The sequence below is a fragment of the Zingiber officinale genome, chromosome 3B (genome assembly GCF_018446385.1).
Source record: "Zingiber officinale cultivar Zhangliang chromosome 3B, Zo_v1.1, whole genome shotgun sequence".
NCBI lineage: Eukaryota > Viridiplantae > Streptophyta > Magnoliopsida > Zingiberales > Zingiberaceae > Zingiber > Zingiber officinale.
In genome coordinates, this window is record NC_055991.1 from 105,392,759 (window position 1) to 105,407,758 (window position 15,000).

At 36.0% G+C, this 15,000-nt stretch overlaps 1 protein-coding gene and 1 long non-coding RNA gene across 2 annotated transcripts; one reads left to right on the top strand and one right to left on the bottom strand.

Annotated features, from left to right (window-relative positions):
- The first annotated feature begins 3,752 nt into the window (after positions 1-3,752).
- LOC121967222 lies at positions 3,753-7,388 on the top strand. The gene is made up of 2 exons (XR_006107681.1): positions 3,753-6,961; positions 7,063-7,388. It is a non-coding gene; the product is annotated as an uncharacterized LOC121967222 (long non-coding RNA).
- Positions 7,389-10,229: 2,841 nt separating this feature from the next.
- Positions 10,230-13,355, bottom strand: LOC121967223 (probable mediator of RNA polymerase II transcription subunit 26b). Its single transcript, XM_042517316.1, has 9 exons — positions 12,658-13,355; positions 12,469-12,537; positions 12,289-12,371; positions 11,786-11,838; positions 11,570-11,685; positions 11,437-11,464; positions 10,989-11,353; positions 10,829-10,919; positions 10,230-10,738 (listed from the first exon to the last, which is right to left on the bottom strand). The coding sequence occupies exons 1-9, from the start codon at positions 13,066-13,068 to the stop codon at positions 10,611-10,613; spliced, it is 1,344 nt and encodes a 447-aa protein (XP_042373250.1). The 5' UTR covers positions 13,069-13,355; the 3' UTR covers positions 10,230-10,610.
- Between the last annotated feature and the right edge of the window lie 1,645 nt (positions 13,356-15,000).

The window sequence follows — 15,000 nt, forward strand, 5'->3', positions numbered from 1 at the left end:
AATATAGAGTCTCTCATCCATTTTTATTCACAACATCTTCGTTTTGATTCGATACAAACCAGCTTTATTGCTATTAAACTTCCAATGTGTGACTATTCTCCTATTGCTATTAAACTTCCAATGTGTGACTATTCTCCCATTCATATCGAAACCAATTTCATGTATTTTTCATTCACTTTTACAACAATCTCATATGAATGAAAATTGAAAGTATAGGTGATAGCATTTAACGGTTGAATCCTATAAATAAGTATGCTTTACCCTTTGAACCTTCTCTTATGAATATGTTTACTTTATTGGGCAACCTAGTAGATACAATGTCCTGAATTGTTTTATGGTTTGTGTAAACGATGACATATCTCATAATTCTTCATAATACAATTTAGTTCTCATGATTGTATTCATTTTTAGCCCCTAAACATGTGTTCGATTTTGCGAGAGGTTTTAAGAATTGAGTTTAATAATTGTCTTCAAAGCAACCCTACTTCTCTCTCACATAGGTAATCTCTTAATTAAAAGTAACTTGGATTACTTCGGTCTAACACATAAGGATCATTAAAAGTCATGCGTTTAACCTTCATACTTGACGAATATCACTGATTCATTAGGTAATTCCCCCACAATGATCTGCCAAGTTAGTACAAGTAGTGCAATTAAATTTTCCCATTCAACCTATGTCATAGGATCTCTAGTTATTAACTTATTCCATATGCTTAAATCTTATTCCCATTAATAAACTTACAACTAACTCTCTATTTAACCTCTTAGCTAGTGGATCTACTAGATTATTTTTTGACTTTACATAGTCAATAATGATAACTCTGGTTAAGAGTAATTATCTAATGGTATTGTGTCTACAAAGTAGATGTTGAGACATACCATTATACAGGAATATCTTCTAAGACATAGCGTAGCCATTCAATCTCTTCATGACACTTGTTAAGAGCTACAAATTCAAATTCTATCGTAGACCTGTTATTACATTCTGTTTAGAAGATTTTTATGAGACGGTTATACCACCCAATGTGAATAAAAATCCACTAGTATACTTTGATTCTTTTATATCAGATACTTAGTTTACATCATTGTATCTTTCTTTTATATAGTGCAGGTCATAATCATGAGTATATTTTAAGTATCTTAGTACTCTTGTTATCCTTTTCCAATATTCAATATTGGGATTACTTGGGTATCTACTTAGTTTGTTTACTACATAAGTTATATGTAGTTGTGTATTGCTAATCGAGTACATTAGACTTTTAATAATTTTGGAGTACTCTACTTGAGAGATACTCTCACCTTTATTTTTCGATAAATGATGACTTCTATCTATCAGAATTCTTGCCGATGGAGCATCGGATCTTATCCATATAATGGAACTAAATTAGAACAAGTCCCTTCTAATATTTTAAGAATTTTAATTCTAAGAATTATATCAGCAAAGCTCATGTTCCTCATATTGAATCTTGTGTTTAATATATCTTTTGTAGATTTAATTATCTTATCATTATTCCAAATGATAAGCATGTCATCTACATAAGGACATAAAATGTGTTGGTGCGGTTAGCACTAACGATTTAACCCAGGTTTTGATGAATGACAAATCAGGTTAAGTTAGTTTGTTTTTGTCTGACACTTTGATCGAGTGTGCAGGAGAAGTCCAGACAGGTCGACGGGCTGACCGGATGTCTGGCACGAAGTCCAGCTAGGTCGACGGGCTGACCGGATAGCTGGCGAGAAGTCCAAGCGGGTCGACGGGCTGACCGGACGCTTGGCGAGAAGTCCAGCTAGGTCGACGGGCTGACCGGATAGCTGGCGAGAAGTCCAGACGGGTCGACGGGCTGACCGGACGTCTGGCAGGTAAGTAAGGTAAGTCACTGGGAGGATGCGTTCCCGGGAAGGGAACATTAGGCGTCGATCCGGCTTAGATCCATTTCGGATATCTAAGTCGAGATCGTGACTAGATTCCGGTCTCGGAAAGACGGAATCTAACTCATACTCCTTTTTGCTAATTCATACTCACTTTGCTTTTGCTAACAATCTGTTGTTGTAAATTTGCCTCCTGACTAACGTTGTCTTGCAAGACGGATTCTGAAAACAGGTCCGGGCGCCCGGAAGGGATCCGGGCGCCCGGGAGGGAAATTTCATCCTGATCGCGCGTCGCCACGTGGAGCTCGCTGGTTGGACTTGCCACGTCTCACCAGGGCGCCTGGAAGGCATTCAGGGCGCCCCGAGCCTCATATAAAAGAAGGGTCAGAGGAGAGCTTCAAAAACACAACAAAAAGAAAAGTCTTCCACTGCTCTGCACTTCTGCGACGCTAACAAAGCTCCGACACTACGCTCCTTTCTTGTCTTTATTGTCGGTATTTGCTTTTCATTTTCATTAGCATTCATTGTACTGTTTTTTGTAATCATTATTTCGAACTGCTAGTGAATTGCCCAACGAAGTACTCACGGAGTACGGGCCTTCAAGTAGGAGTCGTCACAGGCTCCGAACGAAGTAAAATCCATTGTGTCCCGTTTTTATTCCGCTGCGTTTACACTCGTTATTTTTCGAATCGATATTCACCCCCCCTCTATCGAATCTAACGGTCCTACAAAATGAAGTAGTCATTTCTAAGTCTTTAATACGGATACATTTGTTACATTCATTGAATTTGAATCCGCTTTCTTTCATGACATCGTTTAGTTTTTCATACTTTAGAGCTTGATTTCAACCCATATAATAACTTTACTAATTTACAAACCCTACTTTGGAGTAGAAATCCCTGTAGGTGGCTCCATGTATTTTCTCTTCTAAATCCCTATTTAGAAAAGTTGTTTTCAAATTCATTTAATGAATTTTCAGATTTCATAGAGCAACAATAACAAGTATTACTCTAATAGAGGTTATTCTCATAACTAGAGAATAAATATCAAAGTAATCAATGTCTTCTCATTGGTACTTTTTAATTACCAATCCTACCTTGTACGTATCAATTGTTACATCTTTCATCTTATTTCATTTTCTTCTTGAAAATTCATTTTCAATCTAGTGGTTTACTTTTTTGAATAAGATCCATTAGTTCTCAAGCATGAAATTGTAAGATAGACTTAATCTTAGATACAATTATCTCTTTCTATTGAGGCTATTCAAAAGAGCTTATTACTTTTTTGTATCTTTAAGGTTCACTTTTCAACATAAAATTACAAAATCTGCTAAGAGATTTTTCCCTACAAGCTTTTTACTTCGTCTAAGCTCAAACTTATTCAGAATACGTTGTTCTTGTTCTTATGTTTCATATGCCAGTTTTGAGGAACTTATTTCCTCATTAGACTTAAGTGGAAAAACATGTTCAAAGAACAAAACATTCTTTAATTCTCACACATAAAGGAATACATAAATACTACTGGTATGTGCATATTTTACAAATATACAATCAATAGTCTTTGGTTTTATCATTACCTTTTTTGGATTAGACACTATCACGTTAACAAGAGGCTCCCTCACTCGTAAGTATTTATAGGAGGACTTTCTTTTGCTTTACAACTCATAAGAGTTTTTATCTATTTTCTTTCCCAATACCTTATTTAAAGGTAATTGACTATCAACACAACTTCCTCCCCACATATTATGTGGTAATATGAACTTAATAGAAGAACATTCTCTTCGTAGTATGATTCTTTCTCTCGTCGACGCCATTTTGTTAAGGAATATAGGAAGCTTTTTGTTTTGTGTCTAATTTATTTTGTTGATACATTAGTTGGATCGGGCAAACACAAATAAAATGTCAACTTATTTGGTTTGCCAAATGAACAAAGGATCTTGAACACAATCTTTGGACTAGGGAGCTCGAGGATTCAAGTCGCACGGGTGCTCAAACCCAGTTGGGGTGCTCGGGAGACAACTAAGTTAGGGAGCTTGGGAGACGGTCGAGTCGGGGAACTAAGGAGATAGCCAAGTCAAATACTCGTAGTCGAGCTGACAAATAACTCAGAAGGCCGAGTTGAAGCACTTGTGTGGACGAGCTATTGAAAAACTTAGGTGGTTAAGCTGATTAACGACTCAAGAGACCGAGCAGCTGAACAACTCGAAAGACCAAGTTGCTGAACAAATGGAGTCGCCGAGTTGGGTAGTTAGGAGACCAAGCTGTTGAACGACTAGGGAGCCCAAGTCAGGTAGTTGAAAGGTCGAGTGGCTAAAGGACTTGAGAGCCTAGTCTCTCTACTAAGCACAATTGAGGCTTGTGATAATATAATTTTCTTAAAATAGATCTATCCTCTCTCTGGTGGTACTTAGAGGTTTAAATACATGTCCTCATAATACAATAGTTAAACCACATTAGCAACCAAGTACTAATTATTTGTGGCGACCTAGAGGTACTTGATGATGGATTGTGGATGATTGGATTACTACTGCCCAAGAAAGAGCCTCTATTTATAAATTCAAAATCCTAACCGCCATTAATCCTACTTAATGGCCATTATTTGACCATTAACTTTCTCTGTTGGCTTACTCAAAAGGCCAGCAACTTATTTTAGGTCATAACTGATATGCGCATTTCATATAAAGTTTTTATCATAGTTTGGCGCACATCTTGTCTCATTTTATATGTATATATTTTATCTTTCATCTCTTTGTATTTTATTTTCGTATTTTCCTAATTTGGAGAACTACTCATTTATTTCTTTTGATAGGGCATAAAAAGGAGCAAAGCGGAGCTTAAAAACCAACTTTCGAGGGCATCCCAGCTACCACGCCGTGGCCAATTTGGAGGGGTCATGCCCCAATTGTTTATCACAGACCCTTTCATGGGAGGTTGTGCTAGCCAACACGGCCGTGTTCGATTTCCAGGAGTTTTCTAGAAGCCACCACGAACGACCATGCTAGCCATCATGGATGGTTGTGCCAACCGGTATGGCCATGTCGCCACTTGACGGAGGTCATGGCACCTGACACGGGCAGCCGTACCAGCCGCCACGGGCCCGTGTTAGGCGCTTGGAAAAATAGTATAAAAGCTGATTTTGAGGAGGATTTTGAGGAGGAAGGGGATCTAGATTGGGAGCCACCCAAGGGCCCCTAGAAGACTTCGAAGGATGATCACAAGGGGATTTGATGCCTTCGCACATAGAATTTTGGATCGGGGAGCATCCGAAGACGATATCAAGCATCAAGTCTAAGCTTTCTTCTCTTTTTTCTAAATTTAGTCTTGATTGTAACTGGTTGAACGATGATCTCTGTTTGTACCTTCATTCCTATGGAGTGGACTCTTGATTCTAGGATTAAGGATTAGTCCTATGATATGTAGACACTTTCTATTGAATCTATTAAGTTTAATTGTTTCTTATTCAATGATATTTGATGAACCAAAAGGAGAACCCAATCCTTCAACCCGTAAAACCTCAAGGTTTGGAGAGTCGACTACAAAAGGAGATCGGTATGTCACGAGGAGCAATAGGCTGTTATAAATTTTAATAGATTGATTTTAATTCATCATCACACAATAAGGGAGGGCAACTCGGGGGTTGTGGGATCACATGACAGGAGTCTCTTTAGGAAAGCAATCCCTCAGCTCTGTTGCTCTGACAGTAGACAATAAATTGGAATGGATACATCGGTGTAGTTCCAAATGTCCACATCGAATACCCTAGGATAGTTTACCTACATAAACAACCATTGAGGATAGGAAACCAAATGTACATTAAGTGTTTACAATCATTGCGGTGAAACCGAAATCCTAAAATTGCTTTTCCCTATCGAATACTCTCAGATCACTCTTCTTCCCTTCCCTCTCTTCTCCTTCAAATCTCTTTCCTTACTATATTCTCTACTCTTCTTTCTAAGATCACTAGTTCTTCAACAACCTCTCTCTCTCGCGATTAGTCTAGACAATTGCATTTGTTTAATAAACTAGTACTTAGCCACCAAATATTTTTTTATTATTTGATGACATTCAGGGGACTTGTGGATGTCACATCAGTGACTATTCATGTGTACGCTACAAGTTTTGAGGCAGAAGGAAAATAAATCGAGTGGCAAAATACAGGTCACTCTAATAAATTTGGTTTGTACTGAGATTACTAGTGATGCATCCTTGCTTAGATGCAAGGTCAAGGGATAGAACATGTAATTGACCCTAAATAGTGGACACAAATGCAATTGGATGGTGTGATGGATTAGGGAAAGGGTTGTATTATAATAAGTATAGACATTTAAATGTTGAAGTATTATCTTGTGCTAATTATGTTCGGTTTATTACTGACGGAGGTTGACTTTAAGATTCTGCACTTGTGTTGGAAGCAACTTAGTAACACTAAGATGAAAGAGCCATAAAAGTAAAATATAGTTTTATGACACAGCATATGAGAAAATGTGGGCCAAGTGTTTTACCAGATTTCAAACAACTAAACCCTGTAATGATTTGATTGCATTGCAACTATGACAAGAAATCTAGTGTTTCATGAATGCACTAATCATATTGAAGTTTACTACCACCTTATCCAAGATTCTATTACCTTCAAAAGATTGGCATAGCATATACATGTTTTGAGGTACATATACGCTCCAACCTGAGGAGAATGTTAAAAACAATGAATTTAGTTCCAAATTGCTAGTTACTAATAAATTGTTAAACTTGGGATTTTATGTGCTATAATCTCATTGATAATCAATACAACATAATAGTTTGAATTGCTAGTTAGTAATTTATACATTCAGTTTAATTATTCATGATTGTCACCTCCTTCATTATCCTGAAGTCAACTTCATGTTTGAGGAGCACTGAATAAGAAAAATGTGGAACTGCATTTTGATTTTTGTGAATGTAAAGAATGTTTTAACATCATGTCTTTAATATGACCATCAATTCTTGATTTCAAATGTATTTTGATTTTGTGATGGTCTTTCAGATGCATTCTGGAATCAAATAACTTTGAGTTATATTGCATTTATATTGCTTCTGATGCTCTTGCCACTTTTAAGGTTAGTTAGCAACTTTTGGTTTTTGCATTTATATTTCATTATGTTGAACGTCAAAACCTTCTTCATGGCCTAGTACTTACCTATGCATGAACCTTTGGCAGGATTTGCTTACAAAAAAAAATGAAACAACAGTCTCTCTGTTTCTGATTTCCTATTACGAATAGGGTAATTGCTAAGTTCTCCATATGCTACTCTTGTCAGTTATATTTCCTCTTAATCCAGAATAGAAGGATAGTTTTCTGGAGGACCGATCTGCTTGTTGCTTAACTTGTATCAGATGTGCTCATCTCATCGAAGTGCGTTGTTGCAGTTCTTCGAGCTTTCTGAGAAACTATTGGCCTTTCCAAAATATGTAACAAGAAGACAATCCTTAAAGGGTTGTTACTTTACTGATACGCTTATCTAGATTGAATGTTTGCTCCTTTTACTTTGTATTCATTTTTTAGATTCCCAAAATTCACAAACAATGAAAAAAAACATGCTACCGCCATGTTAGCGGCCCTTTCACGATTGCCTCATGCCATTGAGAGGGAGTTTAGCAGGAATTCAAATTGACGAGTGCATGGACAAGACCCACATAGGTGATGAAATTTCTTATTGAGTTTCAACTCTGGCCATTATGGTGATTATTCAATGCACTTACCAAGTAAGCCGGCCTTGGAGGCACAAACAATGAAGCGCTATGTTCAAGAGGCATGATGCTTAAAGACCATCGTGAGACCATTGAAGGTAAACATTTTTTTTTTTTTTTTTTTTTCAAATTTCTAGATGTATTTATGTTTTAAAATAGTGGCTTCAAAGTAGTAGGGATTAATCTGGGTCTACATGCAAGTCTTTTCCCTTTTAATGTTTATAAAAAAAAAAATGCATGCCCGATCCTGTTTCGATCGGAGAGGAGACTCCCAAACCCCTAAAACATTCAAAACTATGAAAAACTCAGGCAAACGTAGGTACCATGATTGAGCTTGGTTAACAAATAGAGAGAGGGCTAGCTAGGTTTGATTCAACCAGTTCAAAAATAAATTGACCATTCTGTCGAATAACTATGGTGGAACATTCCCTTGATACTATTGTAAGTCATCTTCTCTTCCCTTGATCCACATTCCCTCCACAAAAGTAAACTTACGATATGGACTTAACAAAGAAGACCAACAAGTTAAAACGCTCCCAATCATTCGATTTTTTGTATACCAACAATCTAATATTAGTGGCTTAATTAGTGGATTTGTATAGATAAGAGACAACCATAACAAAAATCTCATAGAGTAATTCCTCATAAGATTTTCGCTCTTTTTCAATTTGTTTAATCGGGCCACGTAGGTTTGAATCTTATAAGTTTTACGTAAGATTTTTCTATTGGGGGCTCTTTTTCAATCCTTTTATCAGATCAATCGCTACCTTACACGACTTAAAATTGTCCCTTCTTTTATGAAGAATCTCTTAATAGAATTTATATTAAGCTAATAATGAAGGTCGGCTATTTATTAATGAGAAATTGTATTCTTATTTGTGTGGTAAAAAATTGATAACGCTCGTAGCACCGAGCTACCTTTTAGATGGAAGGAAGAACCTCAGGGATTCGAATCTTATATTCGAATGACAACTTGATTGTACCCATGATGGCGTGCATATTTCTTACTTAAACAATAAAGAAAAATGCCCAGAAGATGCGGACAAGTCGCAGTTACTTGCAAGATGGAGGAATAAAATATGAAGTAGAAAGTCAAAGGCAGAAGGCAAATTAGAGTGGTGGTGCTAGTAATGAGGACATTGGGAAGCTAAAGGTATGGGCACAATAAGAATGGCCACTAGTATAGCCCTCTATACTCTCCTTGTAATATTGTGTTCCAATAGCCTCGCAAAGCGCCACTACTACAGGACAAATCTTTGCTATCTTGTACTTGTTCTCTCGAGTTTAGGACCTTTAGGTTCGCACTTTCGTGGTGACATAAGGAAGAGATTTATCGATAAGGCAGAGATTTATTGTTGAGGTTATTTTTCAGATGATGAAGATAAAATTTAATACATTATATGTATTTATTTTCTATTTGTTTAGATTTTTTATTAAGTTTTTATGTTTCTTCTGTTTTTTTTCCTTTTCTTTTCTTCTAATTAGCGTATTAAAAAAATTAAAATTTAATGGTGCAGCAGTTATGATTAAAGTTGCACCACTCTAGTGAAATTTTAGTCATATATTCCAAAGCTACTCCAAGGCTAGGGAGTACAGATAACTATTTTGGATATCAAATTATGAGTGGGGTAATATTCTAATGATTTTTAATATAGGTACGTTTTGATGATATGCATATGCAGAATTAGGGATGCTGTTTTGATTTTCTATTATAGAATTTTATTTGATTGTGGTATAAAAAATATAAAAAAATCTTTATATTTTTTTTCTGTGATTGTTCATTTGTATCTACTGCGACAACTTCTCATGCTGATGCTGATTTGCCCAAGTGGAGGGGTGGAGGGGGATAAACACTGACTAAGCTTTGCTGGACTAATGGAGAAAGTCGATCCACTCTAAGGAGGATAAAGAGAAACTAGAGGCAACTCAAGCACAAAGTGGTGCGACAAATTAGCAATAGATGTAGACATTCATGAACAAGGAGACAAAACAAATCAACAATGGAGGTAGACGCTTGCAGGCTGATAGTGGAGGTGGGGCAACTCACAAACAAGATGGGAACGAGTCCAATAAGATCTTGCAGAGACTTGTGTGGGAGAAGAGGGAAGTGGTGAAGTGAGAGAGACGACTTCCTCTCATTTTGAGCCAAAATCATCCTGTCCATAAAACCTAGAGAAGTTTGTCTGCACCTTAAACCATAAATGCTTGATTCATAAATTTGATATCCATAAGACTAGGCACAATTAAAGGCTACACGTTATTAGCTGGAAACCAATAAATAAAGATGCCTTGGACCCGACACAAGTTTGCAGATTCTTTATTGCATGATTTTCTCTGGGATAGTGCCGATGGTTGACTCATGTCATTTTTACATAATAATTAGGGATCAATTATCAGGAAGTGATGATTTAAATTATTCTATGTATATCTATATTTATCTCTCTTTTTATTTATGGAGCTGGTAATAAAGAAATCGTTAAGGTAGTAGATTAATTTTTTTATTATTGTTATATGCTTTTTCTTTTTGCCACCAAAAAGAGAGTGTCAATTTTAAAACAAGCTTGCCCATAATTCAATGAGTTGATAGAAAGTATATTTGAGAAACACCAACAAGAAACAAATTGATCAAAGAGATCATTTAGGAACCACCACTCAATTCAGTAGCATTGTAATTGGAAAAGAAACAGTGGCAGTTTGTCAAAATTTCTGTATTTATTTTTCAGATATCTTGTGGGGGTCAATGCAAGCCAAAGAAATAAAGTATATCTTCTCAAGCATTAGACTAATCTGAACTCAAGTTTTCAGAAGTTAGCAGCTATCTTATTTCATCCACCTTCTAGCCCAAACAAAGTGAACTCATTTGCTTTCATGATGGTAGGGATGAAATTGCTGGGTTATATTGGAGGAAAAGCTTAGCTCGAACATACAGTTTCCCAGCAGCTAACTCCAGAGATTCCAACTGAAAGAAAATGGTCTGTCATAGGATTTCACGGCACTTTAAATGGATAATTAAGCGAACTAGTGCCGCTGCCCATTTGGCCAATTCCTAGATTGATTTATGAATTTATGAAGAGGTTGCGGAGTGTTGCCCGCCTGCTTGGGTAAATCTTGCAACTCCATTACTTGAATTGTTCTTTGTTTTTTGGCTGCATCAGATGAAACATAAGACACCCATCAGTCTTTAGCAATCTTCCACTCAAACGAAACTAGACCATGAATAGACAAGTTAAGCAAACCATTTTCAGCTTGCTGATAGCCTTCATTAAGCTTCCTCTTTGCAGCTTCCAACTTAGCCTGAACTAACTCTTCCTCAGAGCATTTTGATCTCTAAAACAACATAGAGAAGTTTAGAGGCAATAGTAGTTTTAGTTTTTTTCAACATCCAGGTAAACTCACATTTTGTAGAATAGTTGGTGGCTTCTTTTGAAGTTTAGCAGTATCTCGTGGCAGTTTAATTTTCAATTGGGTGCATTTTTGTTTCTCAGAGGTAAGCTCTGCCAGTCTACCATGTGCAGATTCAGCAACCAAAGGCTTGGTTTGTTTGCTTACGATGTTTTGTGAGTTTGCTTGCCCTTTAGAGATTCTTTTTCCTCCAACCTGAAGTTTCACTTTGGAATTTGCTAGCTGCCTCCTCGTCTCTACTTGTTCTTCTACGACAATAGATTGTTTCTCAGGCTGTTGTTTCTTCACTGTTCCATGATTTTCTTCCGGGTCTCTTCCAATTTCCCATTTCTCATCAAGGTTGTTATTGTTTCTAAAATCTGCAGCAAATTGCAGGACGATGACATTGATAATTTAAGTAACTAAATAAGGAGAAGCCAAAAGGTGAAACCCAAGTACGCACTTCCATCATCATCCATTCCATCAAAGAACTTCGCAACCCAACCGTGAATGGCACATCAAATGGAACTAGGTCAGTGTATGCTCATGAATGGAAAACAACAATTGCAAAGGGGATATTCAATACAATCACATACCCCAGAAAGCATCATGGAGGTAGTAGGAGCAGCAAATAGAGCTCCCTCGTCTAATGGAGGAGATGGGAGCCCTGCCTCCTCATCCTCAGCATAAGGATTAAGAGAGTCTGAGATCCCTGTAAGTCGCAAATTCTCAATTAATTCAACATTTGGAATAGCACATGAAATCAGAATCATACAGACAATAACAAGACAACAGAAGGGGATATACTATACCAGTAATGACAGAAGTAGCACTGATCCATTCATCAACTATAACCTTCCAGCCACTGCACAAAAAGTAAATCAGATTGATATAAACATCTTAACGCATCTATGAATTTGCAATTACTTGCTTCCTATCTGCCTTCTGCATTTTCTGATTCACATAAAGCCAAGTATAACCTATTATTGAATACCCAGATTAAGGAAAGATGAAGCAGAGGAGCAGGTTCCTATTTGTCTGAAGGACACATCATTTGTTAAATCTGTACTACGCCTTAAATAAGATATTGTTATAGCCAAATGCTTCATAAACTAGGCTTGGATTATAAGGAATGAAAACTGTCCCTTGAACAGTAAATATTGTTTACTAGGAACTTAATTAGCAGCGGTATGAACTTATTGCAGAACATGTTCAAGATTGAGATTACTGTGTTAAATTCTACTGAAACATTGATTTTTATTCATGCAGCTGTATATCCAATGTATGTAATCAGATAAAATCAAAAGAAACTTACTCGATGAGAGATCGCGATAGGTGTCGAATTCGCTTAGAGTTGTGTTTGTGCAAAACATTAACAGCCTTTCCGATCTTGGTTTTCTACGTCACAAGAAAATTTAGAACATAAATATCAGTTTGAGTCGGTGTATCACAGTTGATGATGAGTAGAAATCAGATGAAGACTATATATAAGCACCTCGAGGACATCAACAGTAAGCTCCATTAGCTGCAGCTTCCTCAGCAACTCAAGCAAGACATCATCAGACTGAATAGTAGAACCAGGATATCAAAGAAAGATTATTTGATCATCTAAAGAACTCGATTGAATGCAAAAAAAAAAAAAAAAAAAAGGGAGAAGAAGAAGATCTCTTTTAACAGTTTGTACCTGATCTTGATGGTCGGAAAGGATGTCCTTTATCCAGAGGACCTGTTCCAGCGTTCGGTCTTCCTCTTCCATCTCTGCGGTGAGGGCCGCCGCCTCGTCGGTGCAATTGCTGACGGCCCGATTGGAGAACTCGAGGTCGACAATGCAGCTATCGGCCTTGCTGTTCACGCTGCCCCTCCCCTCCTCGGCCTCGGCCTCGGCCCCTTGCGACGCGACGCGATCGCAACCGAAACACGGCGGAAGCAAGACGGTGTAGAACTTCTCGACAATCCCGTCCCGCTTGCTCCTGAACTCGTCAGGGTAGTCGGAGGCGGCGACGAAGATCGCGTGCTCGATCACCTCGAAGATGTCAGCCCCGCTGCTGCGGAAGAACCTCCGCCAGTAGTCCGCCGACACGGACGATCTCTCCATGGCGGCGACGGCGGTGAAATGAAGAGGTTTTGAGTAGGTTAAAGACCTAAAGATCGATTCTTGACCGCCGATTTCAAGCTCGGACAGGAAAAAGGTTCGAGCGCCACAAACCTTGGCGCCGATCGACCACAAATCCGATCGGCTTCCTGCTTTTTAAAGGAGCAAGTTCGATCGCCGCGGCGGTTGTTCCTTCCGATATCTTCGACTGACGCACTTATCAGAATCACCTTGACGATCGCAACCGCCGAATCGGGCTCTCCGGGAGATCTGATATAAGGCCCGAAATTACAGTAAAAATTCGATTTTTAGTTTCGATTTTTGATCGATCATTGATTGGGTTCGCTACCTGGAGCGGTGCGATTCGTTAGGTAACAGGCAGCACACTTCGATTAAAAATACATTTTTATAAGCTTTTAATTTTTACCGAGTTTTTAAAAATATAAATAAAAAAAAACAATATCAAAACAAATAAAAATTGATATTTTCCAAAAATAATAGTTTTTAAATATAAAATTGGGAAAATTTACCAGGAGTCTCAATCATAAATAAAACTCTACCTGCAGTCTCATTGACAAAAATCTTTATTTCTACTCCCTATTCAAACATCATAAATGTTAATTTACCTAATTAGTTTTGATATTTTTAAATATAAAAAATTTAAAAATAAATATAATTCCTCTTCAATTCAGCACATTAAATTAAAATCTAATATATTTTCTATCAAATTAATTAAGCATGACTCATTTATCATCTCAATTAAATAAAAAATATACTAGATTTTTTTTAAATAATACTCAATTAGATAAAAAATAAACTAGATTTTTTTTAAAATGATGTTGAATTTAGGGGGAATTATATTAAGTAAGAAAAAAATTATGCTCAATTTGATAAAAAATATATTCGATTCTAGTTTAAAGTATTGAATTTAACCGAAATTATACATATTTTAGACTTTGTGTATCTTAAAAAATATGAAGGGTAATTTTGATTGAAAATATACTTGATTCTAATTTACAGTGCTGAATTTAAGAGAAATTATACTTATTTTTAAATTTTTTTAATCTAAAAAATATGAGGGGCAATTAGAAAATCGTACTCAATTTGATAGAAAATATACTCGATTTTATTTTAAAGTGTTGAATTTAATAGGAATTATATATGTTTTTGAACTTTTTGTACCTAAAAAATATGAGATAATTTTAATAGAAAATATATTCGATTCTAGTTTAAAATACTAAATTTAAGAAAAATTATATTTATTTTAAAATTTTGATATTAAAAAATTTATGGGGTGATTAGATAATAATATTTACTATATTTTTTATTTTTTTTAAAAAAATATTCTCTAGATTCTCATTAAGCTCCCATTGGCCATTGCTGACTTGCGTTGGGTGAGGAAGCTATTCTCATGGTGGGATTTTTTTTTTAAGAATATGATTTTAAGTGTTTTTTTACAGTGAAAAGACAAATGATATATATATTTTTTTTACGACGAGGGGGCGGTGGGAGAGGTCAGTCAAATTTTTACAGTTGGAGATGCTATAGTAAATTTAAAAAGTTTAAACCATATCTTCTAATTTCTAAATAAATACATTGGTCCGTCATTGACTTGCTATAAATTTAAAATATAATAAATAAAAGATAAATAAAATTTAACTCCAATTTTCAAAAATTTTAATTTGTAGATTTATCTTTTTTATAATTAAAATTAATATTTCACAATTTGACTTATTCTTATATTACTTTATTTTTGTAAAAAAAAAAAAAAAAAAAAAAAAAAAATGAAATCTCACATAATTCATGGAAATGATGGCTTGTACATTTGTATATTTTACCTTTGTTTATCTGTTACAAAATTAATAAAATTATAGATGTATATATTTTTTTCTCATTTATTTATTAAAAAATGAACCGACAGATCAATAATTTTTT

What these genes read in the sequence shown, in the direction of transcription:
- LOC121967223 (XM_042517316.1), bottom strand. Translation starts at nt 13,068, where the DNA reads ATGGAGAGATCGTCCGTGTCGGCGGACTACTGGCGGAGGTTCTTCCGC. An exon ending in TTTCCGACCATCAAGATCAG is followed by an intron (nt 12,538 to 12,657) that starts GTACAAACTGTT and finishes TCTACTATTCAG; the next exon opens with TCTGATGATGTCTTGCTTGA. An exon ending in CCTCCATGATGCTTTCTGGG is followed by an intron (nt 11,465 to 11,569) that starts GTATGTGATTGT and finishes TGGGTTGCGAAG; the next exon opens with TTCTTTGATGGAATGGATGA.